Genomic DNA, 24806 nt, shown 5'->3' on the forward strand with positions numbered 1-24806 from the left:
CTGCTAGTTGCTTTGGAGCTACTGCTAGAGGAGAAGTGCTGATGTGGTTGTTTGCAGAGGAGAGTAAGGCTGCGGAGGATGCTTGTTGTTGTTGTTGTTGTTGTTGTTTACAGAGTTTGAGGGATAAAGATGACATGTGTTGAGGTCAGGGTCATGGACTCAGTGTAGTCGGATGATGGATGTTCATGTGGTGCAGAGGAAGAAGGAAGGCATGTGGGAGTTGAAGTGCTGGGAGGACGCGGCGATGTAGTTAGGTGTGCCTCGGTGAGCAGATACTTGGAGGATGCCCTACTCGCCGCCATTCGGGAGGAAGCTGTGTTGCGTGCATGTCTGGCATCCGCCGAAGCGTCCTTAGATGTTGCGCGAGCAAGGGTGGCTCGCATGATGTACATGTCAATATTCATTAGGGATGTCAAAGAGGCAATTGTCATCGAGGAGGAGAGGACAAGTTTGGCCCTCTTTATCGGTACTAATGAACATGGCACTGAAAAGGCCGCAACTGCTACTCATAGGACTGATCTGGAGTGGGTTCTAGACTCTGGTGCTTCTAAACATGTTGCACGATGATCAGCTCACTCCCTCTCAAAGTAACACGACATGTACTGCTGATGGAATATCACAACCTATTAAGGGCATTGGGACAGTTCAATGTACACCTTGTTGCGAAACATTGCATGGAAAACAAAAATATTTGTACGCACACGCAAGGTCTACAAGGAGATGCATAGCAACGAGAGGAGTGTGTCTACGTACCCTCGTAGACCGTAAGCGGAAGCGTTTGACAACGCGGTTGATGTAGTCGAATTTCTTCATATTCCAATCGATCGAGCACCAAGCGTATGGCACCTCCGCATTAAGCCCATACACCTATCGGGGGGTGTCCCCTCCTTCTCCTTGGCCCATTAAGCCCATACACCTATTGGGGGGTGTCCGAAACCCCTTCCGGTGACCCGATGACTACCCGGTGCATCCCGAAACTCTTCCGATGTCCGAATACCATCGTCCTATATATCAATATTTACCTCTCGACCATTTCGAGACTCCTCATCATGTCCGTGATCTCATTCGGGACTCCAAACAACATTTGGTCACTAAATCATATAACTCATATAACATTATATCGTCAATGAACATTAAGCGTGCGGACCCTACAGGTTCGAGAACTATGTAGAAATGACCGAGACACCTCTCTCCCGCCAATAACCAATAGCAGAACCTGTATGCCCATATTGGCTCCTACATATTATACAAAGATAGTTATTAGTCGAACCATTATGACAACATACGTAATTCCCTTTGTCCATCGGTATGTTACTTGCCCGAGATTCGATCGTCGGTATGTTCATACATAGTTCAATATCATTACCGGCAAGTCTCTTTGCTCATTCCGTAATACATCATCTCGTAACTAAGTCCTTAGTCATTTGCTTGCAAGCTTATGATGTGTATTACCGAGAGGGCCCAGAGATACCTCTCCGATACTCGGAGTGACAAATCCTAATCTCGATCTATGCCAACTCAACAAACATCTTCGGAGATACATGTAGAGCATCTTTATGATCACCCAGTTATGTTATGACGTTTGATAGAACACAAGGTATTCCTCCAGTATCTGGGAGTTGCATAATCTCATAGTCGGAGGAATATGTATTTGACATGAAGAAAGCAATAACAATAAACTAAACAATCAATATGCTAAGCTAGCAGATGGGTCTTGTCCATCACATCATTCTCCTAATGATGTGATCACGTTATCAAATGACAACACATGTCTATGGTTAGGAAACCTTAACCATCTTTGATCAATGAGCTAGTCTAGTAGAGGCTTACTAGGGACACGGTATTTGTTTATGTATTCACACATGTATTTAAGTTTCTGATTAATACAATTCTAGCATGAATAATAAACCTTTATTATGAATAAAGAAATATAAAATAACAACTTTATTATTGCATCTAGGACATATTTCCTTCACACCTGATATTAAGTTATCTTCAGTCCTACACGTGCCATCTTTCCTGGTCAATACGTTGTCTTTTAGTGCTCTAATTGACCAGGTGGACTGTAAGATAACAATTGACAGAGAAATGTGCTTGATTGTAGATAGGGCCGACTGGAAGGAGGATGGGGGCTAGAATATGGCGTAGGGGACTATGGTACATGGACCGTGAGGGGCTTGGTTAGACGGGAAACCTGATGTTTGCGTCAATTGTGGAAGAAAGAGAGTCTGTGGCGGTGAAACATAACCGCAGAATGGGGCATGTATCCTTCCATAAAATGTACAAGTTGTTTCCTGATGTAATGCATGGTGTAGATAAGAACAATGTGAAACGTGATGCATGTGAGTTTGCAAAACACACAAGGACGTCTTATGTGAGTAAGGGACTTACAAGTATATCCCCATTCATGCTTGTTCACTCGGATGTCTGGACAACTCTTGTGGTGTCCGTTAGTGGTGCAAAGTATTTTGTGACCTTTATTGACTCCCACACACGCATGACATGGATCTATTTGATGTGTCATAAGGATGAAACTTTTCAATGCTTCAATACTTTCTATGCCTATGTGAAAAATCACTTCGATGTTCCGGTACAAGTGATAGAAGTAATAATGGCACCGAGTATCTGAACAAAGTGTTTGGGACTTTCTTATCAAAGCAAGGGATTTTGCATCAAACCTCATGTCCAGACACTCCTCCTCAGAATGGAGCGGCAGAAAGGAAGAACTGACATATTCTGGAGGTTGCTCGATCACTGATGTTTACTATGAATGTGCCAAAATTCTTGTGGAGTGAAGCTATGATGGCTGCAGCACACTTGATCAACCGCACATCATCGAGAGTATTGGGTATGAAGTCACCTTTCGAGTTACTTCTGGAAAGAATGATTTCGTGGTTCTTCCCAAGTTGTTCGATTGTGTCTGCTTTGTCAGGGATCACAGGCCATCTGTAGGCAAATTGGATCTAAGGGGCGTCAAGTGTATTTTCACTTGGTACTCTTCTGGGCAGTGCGGCTACAAGTGTTGGAGTCCTTCTGAACGGAGGACCTTTTGTGAGCATGGATGTCACCTTCAGGGAATCCGAACCATTTTATGGTGAGAAAATTGATCTTAGTGGATTATTTGAAAGTCTTGACCCTACCCAGTCTACTATGACAACTTAAGAGGGGGATAGTGGTGATGGTGCTGATTCAGGTGCCGATACGGTGTTGCAGCAACCAAATGAGGGTGATATTCGGGTACAGCCAAGCGAGCAGAAGCCCCCCAAAATGAGAACACCATAGAGTGAAGGACCGATTGTGACTGATGGAGCACCGAGTCAGGAAGGTAGTGATCCCATCCAAATCAGTTGTGTACCAAGGTGGACGACAGAGCAAGAGGAGCAGCTAAATGTGTATTCACTAAAGCAAGGTCACACTTCTCATAGGTGGCAGAAGGTGAATGAGGAGCGCAATCCTCAAGTATATTCAAGATGACACCATCATGTTCAGGGGGAGTAGCCAGCACAGGTGCAGGGCGAGTAGCAAGGTAGCAATGCAAACTCATCTGACGTAGAGGACTTTCCAATTGCTTTGAGAAAAGGTACTCGAGAAAAAACAGGTATACCAAAGCCAAAGTATGGGTTCGATACAAATGATTTTGGAAATTATGTCTCCTATGAAGCATTATCTCCGGCCTACAAAGCATTTGTTGCTTCTCTTCAGCTGGTGTCTCTTCCAACCGATTGGAAGGCGGCAAAAGCGGATCCAAATTGGCGAGCAACTATGATAGAGGAGCCGGAGGCATTGAGTAAGAACAAGACATGGGTACTAACACCTCAGGAAAGAAGGCAGTGCAACTACAAGTGGGTATACACTATGAAGCAGAATGCACAAGGGAAGATTGAAAGGTACAAAGTAAAGCTTGTGGCGAGGGGGTACAACCAGACCTACGACATTGACTATGATGAGACCTTTGCTCCAATAGCAAAGATGAACACTATGAGGATCCTGATCTCCTGCGCAGCGAATTTCGGGTGGTCCTTACATCAACTTGATGTGAAGAATGCTTTCTTGCATGGGGATCTGAAGTAGGAGGTCTACATGGAGATCCCACCGGGCTTCTCTACTCCTGAGACTGTTGGCAAGGTATGCAGGTTAGGGAAAGCTCTTTATGTTCTGAAACAGTCTCTAAGAGCATGGTTCGACAAGTCCAGACGTTTTGTAGGTAGTGTGGTGCATGGGCAGTGTAAAGGTGATCATACACTGTTCTATACATAAATAAGGGAAAATCATTATACTTGCAATGTATGTGGATGATATAATTATCATATTGGATGACAAAGAAGAAATAGCAAGACTAAAAGAGTGTACGGGTAAGGCCTTTGAAGTCAAAGATCTGGGCCGACTCAAATACTTCCTTGGCATAGAGGTGGCCAAGTCTGCCAAGGGGATTGTGCTATCTCGGAGGAAGTATACTTTAGATCTCCTAAGCGATGTATGATTGCTAGGATGTCAGGCAGCATCAACTCCAATTGAAAAACCAAAAATTGACAGCTCAGTCAGGAGAGCTCGTGAATAAGGAGAGATATCAAAGATTAGTTGGGAGGTTGTTGCATTTATGTCATACACGCCTGACATTGCTTTTGCAGTAAGTGTGGTAGGCAAATACATGCATGAACCTAGGAGTGAAGAGTGATCATCTTGAAGCAGTGTACAAAATTCTGAGGTACTTGAAGGGGACTCTAGGAAGGGGACTGTTATTTGAGAGTAACAAGCATCTCGTGGTTGATGGATATTGTGATGCAGATTGAGCAAGTTGCCTAGATGATCGTAGACCAACCTCAGGATTTTGTGTCTTTATTGGTGGGAACTTAGTATTATGAAGAAGTAAAAAACAGACTGTTGTTTCTAGGTCGACTGCCGAGGCCGAATATAGAGCTCTGGTTCATGGGTTAAGTGAGATGCCATGGACCAGAAATTTATTAGAAGAATTGAAGATATTGAAGACTACTTGTATGAATGTGTAGTGTGATAACAAACCGGCAATCAACATAGCGCACAATCTAGTACAACATGGTAAAACCAAGCATGTGGAAATAGAAAGATTCTTCATCAAAGAATCAAAGATTGAGCATGTGAGTTCTGAGCAAAAGATTGCAGACTGATTTTTTTAGAAAAGGAGGATATACCCCCGGCCTCTGCATCTGGACGATGCATGCAGCTATATTATTAATTATTCACAAAGACCATACAAGGTGATACATCAATAAGCCTGAAGCCATCATCTTGGCAACACCGTTGCTACTCCTATCCACTTGATGAAGGCGTGCCGAATGTCCGGGCCTAATACCAAACAGACATTGCATCAAAGCCTAACATCTAAAGCCGGGTGTCCCATCCAAGACACTACCTGGATTGGGTCTCACACCGGTCTGGCACACTCCCAGTGAGCACTGCACGCTGCAAGGGCCGTCACCTCCATCATCCCTCGGTCCATCCTCAGAGCAGAACTGAAGCACCGACCTTGCCAGGCCTATCTGCCATCAACGCCACCATGACGCCAGACAGATTCCTCCTCCTGCACGAGTCCATCTCCGCGCATCAGACGCTGAGTCTCCACAGCGCCACGCCGCCGAGATCCGCCACCATCAATGTGTAAGATGAAGCATCGCTCCACCAAAGTCACCGTCCTCTAGTCCCTCGAGCCCGTGTGCACCTCCAAGAATGACGCCCTCAGGGGGGAAACGACACCAGAGAGCCGCCGTCATCCGATCTACTGATTTAGGGTTTCCCCCGAAGGTAGCAGAGAGTGGCCTTGAACTTCTCCACGGCGATGCCTTCAGGAAGGGAACGGCGCAGACAGCGTCGCCATCACCGGCCTTGGCAATAGCCAAAAGCAGGTTTTCACCCAGATCTGATCGAAGACTTTCATCTCTCGTGCACGGTCACCGCCATCATTGTCGGGATCTGGATGATCCCGCTACCAGATCTCAGTAAGGAGAAGCCCCCCCACCGAGACCCGCTGGCCGAGCAGGGGAGGCCGAGACCGCGCCCGCAGACCAGATCCGCGATGGATCCGTGCCTGTGCTGCCGCCCAGGAGTCAGCCTGTAAGACAATAAGTTTTGGGAACCAGCACAACCCTCTAGGGGTGGCTTATCTCATTATATATAATAGTTGTGTTACAATACGTACATAGGTACAGAAGTTATACATAGTCTAACACCCTCCCTCAATCTTAGCTACTTTCTAAAGAACTGAGAAGGGTAAGATTGCACCTACAAGCCTCAAACTGTGGTAGTGGTAAAGGCTTAGTGAAGATATCTGCAAGTTGATCCTTAGACGAGATAAACTTGATCTGAAGTTGCTTCTGTGATACACGTTCCCGTACAAAGTGATAGTCAACTTCAATGTGTTTCGTTCGGGCATGAAATACTGGATTTGCAGAAAGGTATGTAGCACCGATGTTATCACACCAAAGAATAGGAGGCTGTGGTTGAGACAAACCCAACTCCTGAAGCAAAGACTGCACCCAAATAATCTCTGCAGTAGCATTAGCCACAGCCTTGTACTCAGCTTCAGTACTGCTACGTGACACAGTAGCCTGTTTCTGAGCACTCCAGGCGATCAAATTAGAGCCAAAGAATACTGCATAACCCCCCGTGGATCGCCTATCATCTGGGCTACCAGCCCAATCTGCATCAGAGAAGGCCGAAAGGACCCGAGAGGAAGTCGGCCGAATATGCATACCAAAAGTCAGGGTGAACTGAACATAACGAAGAATGCGTTTAACAGCAGCCCAATGAGTATCTCTGGGAGCCTGAAGATACTGACAAACCCTGTTAACAGCATAAGAGATATCTGGTCTCGTGATCGTCAAGTACTGAAGTCCACCAACAATGCTTCTGTACTCTGTGGCATCCGCAGGAGACAAAAGCTCACCATCAACAGCTGTTATCTTGTCGGTAGACGACATGGGTGTGGTGGTCGGTTTGCACTTCAGCATGCCGGCTTTTTGTAACAACTCCAAGGAGTACTTCTTCTGCGTAAGGACAAGACCAGTAGCACGAGAAGTGACCTCAACTCCAAGAAAGTAGTGAAGCTTCCCAAGATCTTTGACCGCAAAATCAGCACCAAGAGAGCAGACAAGAGCATCAGCAGCATACTGAGAAGAGCTGACAAGGATAATATCATCGACATATACCAAAAGATACATAGTGACTTCTGGCTTCTGTAGAAGAAATAATGAAGTGTCAGCAGTGGACGGCACAAACCCATGAGCACGAAGGGCAGAGGCAAGGCGGGCATGCCAGGCACGAGGAGCTTGCTTCAAACCATATAGTGCTTTGGAAAGACGACAGATATAGTCAGGACGATCAGGATCAGAGAAACCAGGCGGCTGTTTCATATAAACCTCTTCCTCCAAAAATCCATGTAGAAAAGCATTCTGCACATCAAGTTGACGAAGGGACCAACCACGAGAAACAGCAATGGAGAGAAGAAGCCGAATAGTGGTAGGCTTGACGACAGGACTGAAGGTGTCCTCATAGTCAAGACCATGACGCTGCCGAAAACCGCGAGCAACAAGTCGCGCTTTGTAACGCTCAATAGATCCATCCGAATGCTTCTTCACTTTGAATACCCATTTTGAGTCAATAACATTTACCCGTGGTGGTGGAGGAACGAGAGTCCATGTCTTGTTACGAAGGAGAGCATGAAACTCCTGCTCCATAGCCTCTCGCCAATGTGGAATGCGCAGGGCAGCCTGATATGAGCGAGGCTCAGAAGATGGATCCGCAACAGCAGCAGCCAAACAAGCAGCCAACCAAGCAACCATACCATCCGTACGTTCCTTAGGTTTGAAAATGCCACTGCGACTGCGTGTATGTGGTCGAGACACAGGAACCACCGAGGTCGACGGAGCAGCCTGCAACGGGCTGGAGGACGGCGACGTTGACGAGTCAGCCGGTGACGAGGAGCCAGGCACGGTAGCCTCGGACTCAGTCGGCGAAGAAGGTCGGCCCACCGGCGAAACCGGCAGAGCAGACGAAGCAGCTGGCGACTCCGGCATCCCAGACCGGGCCGATGGTGAGCTCGGCATAGTGGGCCGTGGCGCGGCCGGTGTCGCGGGCCGATCCGCTGATGAAGGCGACGTGAGGACCCGAGCCGCGGGCGAAGACGGCGTGACGGGCCGAGCCACGGGCGACTCGGCGGCCGCTGGCGAAAAAGGCCGAGCCGCTGGAGACTCGGCGATCACTGGCGTAGCAGACCGAACAGTGGAGATGCTCGGCGCGACGGGCTCGTCGGGTGACCATGCATGGGCACGCGAATTGATGCCATGCAACAGAGGGCGATCGACATGCCCACCAGAAGACGACGATGATGATGGTGAATCCTCCAACAGCTCCAAACGAGCTCCACGTCCGGTTCCTGCACCATGGTTAGGTAACAGCAAAGGAGAGTATGCAACATCATCAAATTGGTCAGAAGCAACAGAGGATGAATGCAGGGATGGTGGTTCGACAGTGGACACAGGAAGGTTGGCAAAGGGAAAAACATGCTCATCAAACACGACGTCCCGAGATATATAGACACGATTAGTGGGAACATGAAGACATTTGTAACCTTTATGAAGAGAGCTATAGCCAAGGAAAACACACTTCTTAGAACGAAACTCAAGCTTGCGCTTGTTATATGGACGAAGATGCGGCCAGCAAGCACACCCAAATACCTTGAGAAAGGTATAATCAGGTTGTTCATTAAGGAGAACCTCAATGGGAGTCTTCATGTTTAAAACACGAGTAGGAGTACGATTGATGAGAAAGCATGCAGTGGTGAAAGCATCACTCCAAAACCGAAACGGAACAGATGCATGGGCCAAAAGAGTAAGACCAGCTTCAACAATATGACGATGCTTACGTTCGACTGAACCATTCTGCTGATGTGTATGTGGACATGCTAAACGATGAGCTATCCCAAGCGACTGAAAGAAGGAGTTGAGGTTGCGATACTCGCCCCCCCAGTCCGACTGGACATGAACAATTTTGTGCTTGAGAAGACGTTCAACATGTTTTTGAAACTGAACAAAAATATCAAACACATCAGATTTGCGTTTAATAAGGTAAAGCCAGGTAAAGCGACTATAAGCATCAACGAAACTGATATAGTAATTATGACCACTGACAGAAGTCTGAGCAGGACCCCATACATCTGAAAACACAAGTTCTAACGGATGTTTCACCTCACGACTGGACTCCGAAAAAGGAAGTTGATGACTCTTCCCCTGCTGACAAGCATCACACACTGCTACATCTTTATTACTAGACAAACTAGGAAGCTCATGACGACGCAAAATATGACGGACAATAGGTGTGGCCGGGTGACCAAGACGAGCATGCCACTGTGACGGAGAGACCTGAACTCCACTGAAAACGCGAGCGACACCAGGATGCTCCAGACGGTAGAGGCCCTGGCACAACCGCCCACTAAGAAGAATGTCCCTCGTGCCCCGATCCTTAATAAAAAGATCAAAAGGGTGAAATTCACAAAGCACATTATTATCACGTGCGAGTTTAGGAACTGAAAGAAGATTGTGGGTCACAGATGGAACGCGAAGAACATTGCGAAGCTGAAGACTCCTATTGGCATGTCTAGTGAGAAGAGATGCTTGACCAATATGAGAGATGTGCATACCTGCTCCATTGGCGGTGTGGATCTTGTCGGAGCCATGATAGGGTTCACGAGGTCAGATGCTCTGTCGCCCCAGAGTCCATGTACCAGTGTGGATCGATGGAGTAGGACTGAGTGTGTCCCTGGTGCTTCTGCGGCGCGGGACGATCAGCCATGGCGACCTGACGGGCATTGTTGCGTGTATCTTTGCCGTCATTGCCAAGACCAAGGAAGCTTCGCTGGAAGCGCTTATGACACTTGGAGGCCCAGTGCCCATCGCGACCACAAAGCTGACACACACGTGGACCGCCAGCCCCCGGTAAGGTCGCAGTAGGTGGGGGGGCCGAGGCGGGCGACGGTGGCAGCCCCAAGGGAGACCGGGGTGATGAAGAAGAGCGGCCACCCTTGGTGGCGACGTTGGCCGAGAGAGAGCCAGTGCCCCTGGTGCGGCGAGTCTCGACCCGTTGCTCAGTGAGAAGAAGCCGAGAGAAAACCTCGTGTGCCAACATGGGTGTCGAGTTACCCCGCTCGTTGATGATCTCGACTAAGGCATCATACTCCTCATCAAGACCATTGACAATAAACGAGTTGAACTCGGAGTCGGTGAGGGGCTGTCCAATGGAGGCCAATGTGTCGGCAAGGCCCTTGACCTTGTTGTAGAACTCAGTGGCCGTGCAGTCAAGCTTCTGACACTCTCCAAGCTGACGACGGAGTGCAGAGACACGAGCCTGGGACTGCGCTGCAAAGGTGCGCTCAAGGATGGTCCAGGCCTCATGATACGTCTTCGCGAAGACAACAAGGCCGGCAACTGCCGGCGAGAGCGACCCCTGGATGGAGGAGAGGTTCGCCTGGTCCTGCCCCGTCCAGACGCAATGGGCCAGATTGTAGACCGGACCGTGCACGCTGTCTACCAGCGCGGGTGGGCAGGGAAGCGATCCGTCGACGTAGCCTAGCAGGTAGTGACTCCCCAAGAGCGGGAGAACCTGCGCACGCCAGAAGATGTAGTTGTCTGCGGAGAGCTTGATGGTGATGAGATGACCGAAGTGAAATGGCGGCGGCGAAGACGATCCCATCGAGGAGGCTGCCTGGGGTGCAAACACCATGGAGGCAGCCGGAGGCACCAAAGCCGATGCGGGAGGAGGCGGGACCGCAGCCAGGGCGGGCGCCGCAAAGCTCGCGGCCGGTGCGGACGCCGCAAGGCCCGCGGCCGGGGCGGACGCCGCCAACCCCGCCAGCGGGGCGGTGTGATCCGCTCGCGGCAGGAGCGGCGGGACGACGCCTGCGGAATCCGCAGCGGACGGCAGCGCCGGGGTGTGGACCACGAGGTCACGCCTGAGCGAGGGCGCCGGCGGCGTGGAGAAGACGGAGCCGATGCTCCTTGTCCCGATCGGAGCCGGAACGGAGACGGCATCGAGCGGGAGGTTGAGCAGAGCCGCAAGAGAGGCCGGGAGGAAGCCCGCAGCAGTGGAACCGGTGGTGGCGGCACTCGACATGGCGGCGGCGCGATCGGTGGCGCGGCGGCGGCGGTGAAGGCGGCGGCGGCTGCGGCGGCGGTGCGGGTATTAGGGTTTAGAAGCGGAAGCGATCGTAACCTAGCGTGATACCATGTAAGACAATAAATTTTGGGAACCAGCACAACCCTCTAGGGGTGGCTTATCTCATTATATATAATAGTTGTGTTACAATACGTACATAGGTACAGAAGTTATACATAGTCTAACACAGCCCCGCGCGCAGCCGCCACCGCTTGCCGAGGCCTGCCACCTCGCGCCAACCCGCGAGCGCCGCAGGACACCGCCGCCTACCGCCTAGATCCGCCGCCCACGGAGGAAGGGGAGCCGGGAGAGGGAGTTCCCCCGCCGCCGCCATCTGCCACGCGGGTTTCACCCGGGGGCGTCATCCGGCGGCGGCGCGAGGAGGGGAGAAGGAGAGGGTGGCGGCGACGCCTAGGGTTGGAGAGTCCCCGAGTCGGCCAGGGCGGGGGCGACGCGAGGGACGCGAGGGTTGAGATGTTGGTTGGGATGGGCCTAGTGTGCACCAAATTGCAGATTGATTGACTAAAGGATTGAGATCTAGAGAATGCAATCTGTCGTGTGAGAAGATTTCTTTTTGAGACAATGCTGTGTGAGAAGATGAGAATGATAGATATTTATCATCCCTCTTAAGGGTTAGTGTTGTATGTGTGGCCCATGTGGCCCAGGCCCATATAGCCATGTGGCTGGCTGACCTAGTGAGAAGATAGAAGGGGGTCATGTAGTGTGTGAGGAGAAACATGAGAGACACTGCCGACACTTCTACTGTTTCGCTTCTCCTCCAAATTCAACATTTTTTGAGAAAAATACCATCATGGCTAGCTTTAGTTAAGATTTAAATAATGTTTACATTGTCAATGAGGATTGGTAAGAGAAATCTGGAAGGATTGTTCAACCATTCAGTTGGTGGATGAAACCTAGTCTGGTCAGCAAACACATGTGCTGCTTGACGATGATAATGAGGGATCCTTGCCCCCCCTCAAACCCATAGTATCTCCAGGGGGTCAGGGTAGGCCGAAGAGCCGGAGCAACCATTGGCGTCGGTGATTTTTGTTGTTACTGGCGTCGGTGATTTTTCGCTGCAATTGGCGTGGTTTTTTTGCTTGGAACGGTGACGAGGCAAGCGGGCGAGGACGGCCGGCGAGCTGGCTGGTGTTTGGGAGGCGAGTGGCTACAATCACGCCAACTGGACGTGCGCGGTGCAGCCGGCTATCACTGCACTTTAACTGTAGTGCAAGCATACTAGGATGTGATGGAGTTTTGTTTTTCTTGTTTTGAGACACGGAGAGCTGTGGGACTCGGCCAGCATGCAGTGCACGTCCCCAAGAAGTTAGGACAAGACAAGGAAAAGCCAGTGCACTAGGAGAGAGGCACGCGGCGGATGAATAAGTGTATAGATACGAGTACCCTTATCATCGAGTAAACTAATGGCGGGAGACTCGGCCGGCTTGCGATAGTGTTGAGCCAATCGATAATTTTACTGTGAGTGATGTGCTTGCAGCCTTGCACCCGCCTTGTCCTTGTGGACATAGCATAGCTTGCAGAGATTCATACATTTGTAACTAGGAGAAATTTCTAGTTGAGTACAGTCAAACGGCATCCAGTCAAGCGAGCTCTTTTTTTTTTAATTGAAAAAGGGAGAGTATATAAAGTCCCATGCATTGGCTGGCTGGTTCATCAGCGAAGGAAAGAAACCGAGGCAGCTACGAGGAGGTGATCGATGAGCAAGGTGGAGATGGGTGACGAGGAACAAGGACAAGATGTTCTTGCGGTAGATGATCCGGAGAAGAAGTCGTCGGCTGCGAGCGGCAGGCTGCAGCTGTCGCCGTCGTCGTTGAGGGAGGCGCTCTCCTGCACCTCCTCCTTGTCCCTGAGAGAGCAGCAGTACGACGAAGAGGGGGAGCTGAAATGGGCGGCCATCGAGCGGCTGCCCACCTGGGACAGGCTCCACACCTCGCTCCCGCTCCATGCCAACGAAAATGGCAATGCCAACGGCAATGGCGTTCGTCCGCTGGAGCCGGTGGACGTGCGCCGGCTGGGGGCGGCGGACCGGCGGGAGCTGGTGCACACCCTCATCGCCGACATCCACGAGGACAACCTCCGCCTGCTCCGGTACCAGCGCCGCAGGATGGACAGGGTCGGCGTGCGGCAGCCCACGGTGGAGGTGCGGTGGCGGAACCTCCGCGTCGACGCCGAGTGCCAGGTCGTCGATGGCAAGCCGCTCCCCACGCTCCTCAACTCCGCCATCTCCACGTTCTCGGTACGTAATTCATTCGTTCATCTCGCCGCTCTGTTCTTCTCTTCTGTACTAGTATTAGTCGATCGACTCGCCACCTGTTCGCTCAAATGCCACGGTTGCCATCTGCAGCTGCTCACCACCATGCTCGGCTTCAACCGTCACCAAGAAAGGATCCACATCCTCAAAGATGTCACCGGCATCCTCAAACCTTCCAGGTGAGCTTCCTCCTGCTATTTGTCCATGTACTTGCTGATCAACATCCCTCTTTCCTTCCTCCCTCATCATCAGTATTTGTCCAATCTGTGTGTACATTCTAATGCAGGATGACCCTTCTCCTTGGACCCCCGGGCTGTGGCAAAACCACCCTTTTGCTAGCACTTGCTGGAAAGCTCAACAAAAATCTCAAGGTATCCCCACTCTTTTCCATCGACACATGTACTTGGTCATTCAAATAATGGGCATGCACTCCACAGTGTAGGTCTGAAATTGCACGCAGAAAACAGAGATTTCAGTACTTCCTTTACTCACATAGTATGCATGTGTGGGTGCGTAGGTAACAGGAGAAATTGACTACAATGGTGTCAAGCTGCAAGATTTTGTTCCAGAGAAGACAGCAGCTTACATTGGCCAGTATGATCTTCATGTCCCTGAGATGACTGTCAGGGAGACGCTCGACTTCTCTGCAAGATTCCAGGGTGTTGGCAGCAGAGCAGGTATTTTCTTTTTCCTGGGACCTGTTTTTTTTTGGAAAGGAAGTTGAAACCACCCGGCCTCTTCATCAATAAGATGCACACAACAATTTCTGGGACCTTGTTACTCAAGATTTTTTAGGGACATCAAGCAACTAACTAATCTAAGCAAATGCCCCATAGTCAGAAAGACCTTGATTTTAGGAAATATTAATTACCCATTCTATCTACTAAACTGAGTGCTCTCAATTTCTTGTACAAAATAGAAATCATGAAGGAAGTCATTAGAAGGGAGAAAGAGGCTGGGATCACCCCTGACCCCAACATAGATACGTACATGAAGGTAAATACTGACCTATTTTGCTATAATGTTGTAACATTTCTGCGTGTGCCCATTGGAACCCTTTTCTCTGATAATATTGAATCAAACCTGAAAACACCATCTTTCTGTCAAGTGCCATAATATTTTTTCAGTGATTCTTGAAAAAGAACAAATAGTATCATGTGTGTACAGAACAGTTCACTTTAGCTGCAACATTTACTATTGCTGTGCACTTTCTTATAGGCAATATCTATGGAAGGTTTAGAAAGAAGCATGCAAACGGACTACATTATGAAGGTAAACAATGTTCAAAGAATAATTCACTGGTTCTAGCGCACAATGTTTTTCGTGTGCATAATCCATTCTTGCCTGACAGATAATGGGACTTGACATATGCGCCGATGTACTAATAGGAGATGCCATGAGAAGAGGTATTTCAGGCGGTGAGAAGAAAAGATTAACCACAGGTGAATTTACAATACATATGACATTTTCAGGATGGTTTTATTGTCTCAACTATAATCTTGTAAATGATATTTCTGCAAGATAAATAAATAAATAAATTTACTATTCATTGACTAAAATTCCTTAATTGCATATTGGAAGGTATGCACTTTTTCTGGTGGTTAATTGATTTTGTCGATGCTTTCTGTACTTTATTATTACCATGAACTAATATGAAACTCGCCACAACAAAGTTAACAACGGGGGTATGATAAACCATAAATTTCTGTTGTCATGAAAGCACACAAACATGAACTAATCAACTTAGCATGATTCTTCTCTACTTTTTAGAATGTAGCTGTAATGTGTTATATTCAGTTCATGTAATCCCAACCTCAATTTTGGTCTATGTAGGATAAATAATATAAATTAATTCGATACTTGATGCTTATTTTTCTTCACTTGTAAAAATTCCTTACAAGCAGGAGAGATGATAGTAGGACCATCAAAAGCGCTCTTCATGGATGAAATATCAACTGGGCTGGACAGTTCTACCACCTTCCAAATTGTTTCTTGTCTCCAACAGCTAGCTCATATATCAGAGTCTACCATACTGGTCTCACTCCTTCAACCAGCACCAGAGACTTACCAACTTTTTGATGATATTATCTTGATGGCTGAAGGACAAATCGTATACCATGGTCCTAAGAGCTGCATTATGAGTTTCTTTGAATCCTGTGGCTTCAAGTGCCCTGGAAGAAAAGGGGATGCTGACTTCCTTCAAGAGGTATTTAGCAAAATATAGTCATTTATATAGTCTGAATTGCTCATGTCAAAATAAGCATCAATAGCATCTAGGGAGTCATGTAAGCATGGTTCACCTTGTCATCTAACAAAGTGTACGATTTATACCTATAGTTTTGATGTGAATTCAATGAAAGCAAAAATGGTTAATATGAAGTAATTGGGTTTAGATTGTGATAACCTGAGTTTGTCATGCTTATTTTACTCTTGCTTACACTCGAAGGTAGTCCACTCTTAACAACTTATGTATTACATAGGTCCTGTCAAAAAAAGATCAACAACAATACTGGAGCCGCACCGAAGAAGGATATAATTTTGTTACTGTTGATCAATTCTGTGATAAGTTCAAAGCATCTCAAAGTGGTCAGAATCTTGCTGGGGAGCTTTTGAAGCCGTATGACGAATCTAAAGGACATAATAATGCCCTGTCCTTCAGTATCTACTCATTATCCAGGTGGGATCTACTCAAGGCATGTTTTGCACGAGAGCTCCTTCTTATGAAAAGGAATGCCTTCATCTACATAGCAAAAACCATTCAGGTAAGGAAGTCGAAGCTATCTTGGAAAAAAAAGTGATTGATGCATGGGAATTTTGTGCCTAGTTTTACAGTGCTATTTAGAATGTCACATGCTAGGTGTTTTATGGGTGTAGATTCAGTTCTAGTCTGTAAATGCATAATCCTGAAATTACATGCATTATGCTCAGTATTAGTTACCGATCGAAATATAGCAAAATCTAGATCTTGTGTACACTGAGAACATTGAACACTTGGCCCTAAAGCAATGTGATGCAATAAAGTTCTTGTGCTACTATGGAGGTCTGCAGGTCTCAATAAAGCTTTCACACTAAAAGTTGAGATCTATGTTTACATCTACATTTGAGTCACTTTCATCTCTCCAGTGAACTGCAGCATTAATATATATAGTACCTCCTCCATTCCAAATAACTTGAAGTTCTAGGTTTATCCTAATCCAAACTTCTTTAAGTTTGATCAAGCCTATATAAAAATATACCAACATCAACAATACCAAATTTGTTTCAGTAGATTCATCATAAAATATATTTCCATACCACATATATTTGATGTTGCACTGTGCAGGGGTAAGGCTTCACTCGTATAATCCTTCCCCATACCCCACCTGGTGTGGGAGCTAGATATTATCACATTTTTCTATAAACTTTATCAATATTGAGAAGTTTGACTTAGGACAAAGCTAGAACTTCAAATAATTTGGAACAGAGGGAGTAGACAATAAAGGTAAAGATTGATGCCGTATGTAGCTCTAGTTGTGCTCAAATGCGAAATATTGTAGGAATAGGGACTGTGTGCTTAACACAGAGTACATGGACTTGTAGCCATCTTGCAGTATTTTCTTCTGCACACTGAGAACATTGAACTCTTGGCCCATATAGAAGTCTACAACAGGAAGTTTCCCAGCATGTCAGCATCTTATTCTACATTCAGTTCCTACTCAGTGTGAAATTTCAGGACTTAAACATGCACACCATAAACTAACATATGTATTTCTGCGCTGCAGCTTGGATTACTTGCTGTTATTACTGGGACAGTATTTCTTCGCACACGTATGAGTGTTGACAGAATTCATGCTAACTATTATATGGGTTCACTCTTCTATGCGCTCCTGCTGCTGATGGTGAATGGATTCCCTGAGCTGGCCATGACAATTGACAGTCTGCCGGTCTTCTACAAACAGAGAGATGACTACTTCTATCCTGCATGGGCTTATGCAATACCATCTTTTATCCTAAAAATTCCAGTCTCTTTAGTTGAGTCAGTAGCTTGGACAACAATATCCTACTACCTGATTGGCTATACCCCGGAAGCATCCAGGTAAAGTTTACAATTCTGTTGTAGAAACTAATTACCAAGTGGGATGGGAGCACTAGTTGAACTACAACAATATTTTGATTGAGGAATTATCATCATTCACCCAACTCGAGTCATTTAGATGTGGAGTATAATCACCCAATGAAAAATAAAAGATTCTTGCCAGTGAAAATAGTCCAAAGTATAGCATTGTTTATAATGGTTTTGCTGTGATCTGGTGTATTGTAGTCGAACATAAAAATCCCTTATCTAACACTATATTAACTTTTCTTTTAGAATTTCTTTCCGCGAAAATAGTTTTTTCAGTTGCAATACTTGCTTTGTGGTAACATGCACGATTCTTGTGTTCAGATTTTTCTGTCAGCTCCTCGTCCTCTTCCTCATGCACACAGTAACATTATCAATGTTTCGATGTATCGCCTCATACTGTCAAACAATGGTGGCTGGTTCAGTCGGTGGTACGATGGCATTTCTAGCCACCCTTCTGTTTGGGGGTTTCATAATTCCTCGTTGTAAGACACTCCCTTATTTTCTTCCCACAAAAAAAAAGAATACTCCCATTTCATATTGCTAACAACAGATGAGTCCTAATTTCTTGCAAAAGTAGGTCGTCCTCAATTATTAAGCAAGCATCACTAACATTTTCAGTGCCGTATTACTACAGCATTACTGCCTAATTGGCTAAAGTGGGGATTCTGGCTTTCTCCATTGTCGTATGGTGAAATAGGCTTAACTGGAAATGAGTTTTTGGCACAAAGATGGTTGGAGGTACACTTTGGCATACCAAGTATGAATTAAGTTTAGAAACATGTAATATCAAAAGATACTTTTTTTTTATCTTGATAGATCAAGGTATCTGGTGTAGCACTCGGAAGGAGGATCCTAATGGATCAAGGGGTAGACTTCTCCAGCTATTTTTACTGGATCTCAATTGGAGCATTGCTTGGGTTTACTTTGATGTTCAATGTAGGCTTTGCCATAGGTTTGACCATTAAAAAGGGTAAGTGTGACATGTACGAAACTGCATTAAGCTAAACAACTTAAATACTACTCCCTCCAATCCAAAATAAGTGTCGCAGTTTTGAACTTAGGTTGAACTAACCTTAGTTCAAAACTGTGACTTATTTTGGATCGAAGGGGGTATAATTTTCTAGTGTAACAGTGTCACATAAATTGTGAACTCAACAAGCATATGCTAGAGAAGTAAAAAAAACATGGGAAATGGAGCAAAAATAGTTTCGTTCAGAAGAACATACTGTTTGCTCTGGTTAGATATGCAACCTATTCTAATCTCCTATGAGCCTCTCAGTTCCAGGAACTTCTCAAGCTATTATCTCTCGCAATAAGCTTACCACATTTGATGGAGGAGACCAAGATAACAACACGGAAAATAGGATGCCTAAGTTACAAGCAGAGACTGCTTTGTCACCAAATAGGACCGGTTAGTTGAATTCTACACCACACAATACTGTCAATGGGATATATTTAGTTTGACTTCAATAATTAAATCTTGTGCAGGGAGGATGGTATTGCCTTTCACGCCCCTTATAATATCATTCCAGGATGTCAACTACTATGTAGACACCCCTGCGGTAATTCAAATATAGCTATAGCTAAAACATCTTTGAAAGCATGACCGGAGAGCTTAGAGCCATACCAAGGGCTGATAACTAATAACTAAGTATTTCTTCATTGCAGGAAATGAGGGGGCATGGTTACGTGGAAAAGAAACTACAGCTACTCCACAATATCACAGGAGCATTCCAGCCAGGGGTTCTCTCGGCACTCATGGGGGTTACTGGAGCAGGAAAAACAACACTCCTTGATGTTCTTTCTGGAAGGAAAACTGGTGGTGTTATTGAAGGGGATATAAGAATAGGAGGGTATCCTAAAATTCAGCAAACTTTTGCTAGGATATCAGGCTACTGTGAACAAACTGATGTCCATTCCCCACAGATCACAGTTAGTGAATCGGTTGCATATTCAGCCCGGTTGCGCCTTCCACCAGAAGTTGATTCAAAAGCAAGAAATGTGAGCTATATTTGTCTCTCTTGTTGAAAATACAATATGGTATCGGAGCCAAGAGGTCTCGAGTTAAAGACCCTGCTAACGCAAACCTATATGAAAAGAATAAAAGTGTAGTGTACAGGGTTTGCATTCTTGTATCCTAGCCTCATAGGTGGTAGGAACAGTTGAGACGAAAATGTGAGCTCACCCGTATTCCTTTCCCTCGCAGGAATTTGTCAAGGAAGTTCTTGAAATAATTGAGTTGGACGAAATTAGAGATTCTTTGGTCGGAATACCAGGGGTAAATGGGCTATCAACAGAGCAAAGGAAACGGCTTACGATTGCAGTTGAGCTCGTGTCTAACCCCTCGATCATATTTATGGATGAGCCAACGTCAGGCTTGGATGCAAGGGCCGCTGCTATTGTCATGCGTGCAGTGAAGAATGTTGCAGACACAGGTCGAACAGTTGTGTGCACCATTCACCAACCAAGTATCGATATATTTGAGGCATTTGATGAGGTAACTACTTTAGCTATATATCCCTCTCCAAGATTCTCTCTCTAGGCATCAAGAAATAAGTTTTTTTATAAGTATATTTAGCAATGGTAATTTTCCAGGTATAATAAGTATATCTAGTATTATAAGTGATGTATTGGATAAGAATGTCAGAAATTAGTTTTGTTAAATCAAACATGAAATAACCAAGTGTTATGGAACTGTGAAGCATTTGTTCACCTTTCAGTAATAATTGGAAATAGCCATGGAATAAGTTAACTATTAGACATGGAATAAAATCAGTTTCTACTTCAGATAGAACCCTTAACACTTTATCGGCAGGAAACAAGCTACTTAAAGAACCCCAAATTAAGTCCAATGCAGAGCCTGCCTCAGACTAAAGTTTTCGAGAAGCTAACAGTGATAGTACAATCACAACTTTCTCTTACTGAGTGTTTTTATGGAATAAAATGGTACTCCCTCTGTTCCATAATATAAGAGCGTTTTTGACACTACACTCAGTTTTCTCAGTTTTATTGTTAAAACTGATGTTAAAACAAGCTGACACGTCCATTCACGCGGTAGAAACACATTAATTGGAGAAAAGAAAAAACTATGTACAACAGTTATCTTGGTTGTATTTTAGCAGTGCCAATTATTATTTATTTTTGGCGAGGTTAGCTTGCCAATTAACTATAAGTAGATCATGATAGCTGCATCTGTTTTAATTTATGAGTATCAAAGTTCTGTAGCAAAGGAAACTCTATTTCTGAAAATACATATGTATTTTCTAATGCATAATCGTGCATGTGGGCAATTCAGATAACCCCTAGACCTTAGTTCCAAAGTAATTTAGATGCATTATTAATCATAAATTCATTAACTAAAAAATAAATCCATATACAAGTGTAATACCACATTTACTAATTAGCTTCTCATATATATTTAGTTGATGCTGATGAAAAGGGGTGGAGAGTTGATATATGCTGGGCCAGTTGGACACCATTCATGTGAGGTCATCAAGTATTTCCAGGTAAGTAGTAATCTTAACTTGTCCTTACACAAAATAATTAAGTACATGCGCATATAATTTATACCGTCCATTTATATGTGATACAAGTCAATTTAAACATACCATTTACCTGATCTAATTATATTTTGTTTGCATCCTTTTTTGTTATGTATTATTCTGAACCCATTCTCCAGTCCTCATGATTTTGCAATCTACATTATACACGAAGGGGCAAGCAATATTAATCACAGAAGGTTATACTCAGTTGACCACCTGCCTGTGTTATACAAACTGGTGAAATTATTTTCTTTGTTCTTTCAGGCAATACCTGGGGTAGCCAGGATCAAGGAGAACTACAACCCATCAACATGGATGCTAGAAGTTACTTCTACATCTATGGAACTTCAACTGGGAGTAGATTTTGCACAAATGTACAGGGAATCATCAATGTGCAAGTAAGTTAATTTCAAAGAACCAGCTCAGTTGGCACTAGTAAACTATCCAAAGAAACGTTGCTTGTAAAATAGATTGTAAGTTTTGATCAGAATACCTGAAAAAAACAAAAACAGATTTGTGGATCTCAGAATGAGTTTTGATCAGAATGGAATATAAGCATAGGTCATCATAGCATACTTAACAGAGATATCATTTAGTCCTTAAATTATTGTTAACACAATATTCATGCTAACCAGTATGTAAATTTTGTAACCAAAGGGACAAGGACATGCTGGTGAAGCGATTGAGCATGCCAGTTCCCGGTACAAGTGACCTCCATTTCCCAACCCAGTTTCCACAGAAGTTTTGGGAGCAATTCAAAGCTTGCCTCTGGAAGCAGTGTCTGTCGTATTGGAGAACTCCTTCTTACAACCTGGTGCGGATTGTATCCTTAGCAGTGGCCTGCATTTTCTTCGGTGTGTTATTCTGGCAGCAAGGCAACATCAATCACATGTACGTAAGCCATCTCTTAATTATGTATCTTAACTGATGAATGTATGATGGCTAAAGTTGCTTCTTTTGTTTGAGGGTAGAAACGATCAGCAAGGTCTCTTCACCATATTGGGGTGCATGTATGGATTCATTCTGTTCAGTGGCGTCAACAACTGCCAATCAGTGATGCCTTTTGTCTCCGTTGAACGCTCCGTCGTGTACAGGGAAAGGTTTGCAGGGATGTACTCTCCTTGGGCCTACTCTTTTGCGCAGGTCCTATTAATCACATGAGCATTACTAGCTTCAGATAGATTATATTACTGTTATGTTCAGATATTGACTTATCTTTTTTGGGGATAGGTTGCCATGGAGATACCTTATGTGCTGGTGCAGGTAGTGCTCTTCATGTTGATAGCATATCCAATGATAGGGTATGAGTGGACAGCAGCAAAGTTCTTTTGGTTCATGTACACCATGTTGTGCACACTGCTCTACTTCGTCTACCTGGGAATGTTGATGGTGTCGCTCACCCCCAACATCCAAGTCGCATCCATACTTGCATCCATGTTCTACACCCTGCAGAACCTCATGTCCGGGTTCATTGTGCCTGCGCCTGTAAGTAAAGCCATCTGAACTCTACTACTAGCTATTATTAAGTATATATATACCATTACCATTATAGATCAAATAATGGTGCTTACAAAACAATACATAAACATATGGCAGCAAATACCAAAATGGTGGATATGGCTCTACTACATCTCCCCAATGTCGTGGACGCTCAATGTCTTCTTCACCACGCAGTTCGGAGATCACAACGACAGGATGATCGTTGTATTCGGAGAGACCAAATCCGTCGCAGCATTCATGACGGACTACTTTGGTTTTCGCCGTGACCTGCTGCCACTGGGAGCGGTGGTCCTGGCAGCATTCCCTGTCCTCTTTGCCGGCCTCTTTGGTTACAACATCTCAAAGCTGAACTTCCAAAGGCGATAGACAGACACATTTTCATAGTAGTAAAACTGTAGCACGATATAGAATAGATATCGCAAACACACATATCTCTTTGTGCTAAAATTTAAAGTACGAGTTAGCTTACCAACACGAAAATGTCAGTGTATGTATTTTTGTGTAAATGGGATATATAGCAGAACAGAATTCCAGTATAGTACCTAGTAATTGAGAAGATTTGATACTGTAGTTAAGAGAGACTCTTTCACCATAGTTTGTCTTATTTGTTATTGTTGTAAATCATTTATTACTATTGTGAATAAATTTGCAATACAAGTCTTGTAGTGACGAAAAACCACAACACACAACCCTGACAATTTTCATGAGCAGAATAGAATTGGTATTGGTTACCTCCGGGAGATGCTTTGCGTCGAACAGGAATTTCCCTGTCACAGCCCTAGAATATTTGAGTGTAAACAATTATATTAGGAGCATCCATGCATCATGTATACATTTTATTTAATCTTAAAATAGGGATTGATCAAACCCTAGCAGATAATTAATTCAACTAGGTTCAAATTCGAACCTTTTCAATGAACCAAAATGCCCTTAAAAATGTTCATGATTTCTAGCACGATATGAAAACATTAAAAAAATGGTGCACATTTTTGAAGGAGTTATCTGGGCTTTGAATTAAGTCACTAAGTATTTGAATTGGGCTGTAAATTCCTATAAATATTTTTATAGCTCCAATAATTCTGAAACATGTTGGTGGCACTGGGTTTAGTCCTGTTGGTCCACTTAATAATTTTCAGAATCAGCAAAATTTGTTTGGTTTGAAAATCAAATAAAAAGATACTGAATAAATAGAAAACAGGAAAACAAATTAGAAAAACAGAGAAGAGAGAGAGCTTACCATGGCCCAGCACTGTAGCAGCCCAGCCTGCCAGGGGCATGGTTGTCTTCAACCTCGCGCCTTCTGTATCCGCGGCATGCCGGCACACGCAAGGCCACCTCCTGCTTCTACCGACGCCCTAGACCGGCTAAACCCGCCACGCAACCCCTCCGCAATTTGTCTATCCCAAGGGGTTCATGAGAGTGTTGGTGCTTGATAGCTATTTAACATGTTTTAGCAAACTATAAAAGGGAAAGAAAAGAGGGAGGCCTCGGTGCCCTCCTTATTATCATTCTGTTTCTGCTTGAGCTAAGGTACATATGTATTGATGTATGCAGGTTTGCAGTTTTTATGCAGAAGTATGTAATACTTAAAGTTTATGCATAAAATAAAACGGAGATGCTCAGCATTCCAGGGTCATGACGTGATCCGACCCGATTTCCTGTTGCAGGGGTAGCAGGCCCCATTGTTGAGGACCTCGTGGATAACATAGGGGCCCTCCCATAGGGAGGACATCTTGTTCTTGTGTTGCTTCTGCTTGAGGCATAGGACGAGGACGTCGATATTAGACTCACATGTTCGCTTTTGTTGATCAATTGTGGCGCTGTTATGACCGGCATATTAGGGGTTTAGCCTAGTGGGCTGTGGTCCAAGTTATCTTATCGTTATTATGGGCTTAGCCCAATTATCTTATCGTTATTAGGGTTGTTTTCTTAGGAGTCAAGTAAACCTTTCTATATAAGGAGAGGAGATGTATCGATCTAATCAAGCAAGAAGCAATCATTATTTGCTCGGCTTCCCGAAGGGAGCCGGGAGACCTAACCCTAGCCGCCTCTTGCGCCGCCGCCGCTTCTTCTTCATCGCGCCACGGCGTCCCGCCGCCGACAGCCGCGATCGCATCTCCGTCAACCCTCCCCCTTCCCATACAACCTACGCCCTAGACCAGGTAGGATTCTAACTCCTACCAATTTGGTATTAGCTCAGTTCCGATCA

The 24806-nt window shown here is 45.2% G+C and overlaps 1 protein-coding gene across 1 annotated transcript; it reads left to right on the forward strand.

Moving 5' to 3' along the window:
* Positions 1–12877: 12877 nt before the first annotated feature.
* Positions 12878–23179, forward strand: LOC123103268 (ABC transporter G family member 41-like). The gene is made up of 23 exons (XM_044524799.1): positions 12878–13438; positions 13547–13632; positions 13740–13824; positions 13971–14130; positions 14373–14449; positions 14672–14725; positions 14805–14895; positions 15358–15659; positions 15934–16215; positions 17215–17528; positions 17877–18037; positions 18190–18293; positions 18372–18525; positions 18835–18966; positions 19044–19117; positions 19224–19556; positions 19762–20052; positions 20978–21061; positions 21362–21495; positions 21755–21988; positions 22069–22240; positions 22328–22582; positions 22694–23179. The coding sequence occupies exons 1-23, from the start codon at positions 12899–12901 to the stop codon at positions 22961–22963; spliced, it is 4389 nt and encodes a 1462-aa protein (XP_044380734.1). The 5' UTR covers positions 12878–12898; the 3' UTR covers positions 22964–23179.
* The last annotated feature ends 1627 nt before the right edge of the window (positions 23180–24806 follow it).

The sequence above is a fragment of the Triticum aestivum genome, chromosome 5A (genome assembly GCF_018294505.1).
Source record: "Triticum aestivum cultivar Chinese Spring chromosome 5A, IWGSC CS RefSeq v2.1, whole genome shotgun sequence".
In the NCBI taxonomy this organism is placed as follows: Eukaryota; Viridiplantae; Streptophyta; class Magnoliopsida; order Poales; family Poaceae; genus Triticum; species Triticum aestivum.

Bases quoted from the DNA above. Each gene is read 5' to 3' on its own strand.
- LOC123103268 (XM_044524799.1), top strand. From the start codon at position 12,899: ATGAGCAAGGTGGAGATGGGTGACGAGGAACAAGGACAAGATGTTCTT. The intron at 21,062-21,361 runs GTAAGTAGTAAT...TTGTTCTTTCAG, and splicing joins AGGTCATCAAGTATTTCCAG to GCAATACCTGGGGTAGCCAG. The intron at 21,496-21,754 runs GTAAGTTAATTT...TTGTAACCAAAG, and splicing joins AGGGAATCATCAATGTGCAA to GGACAAGGACATGCTGGTGA.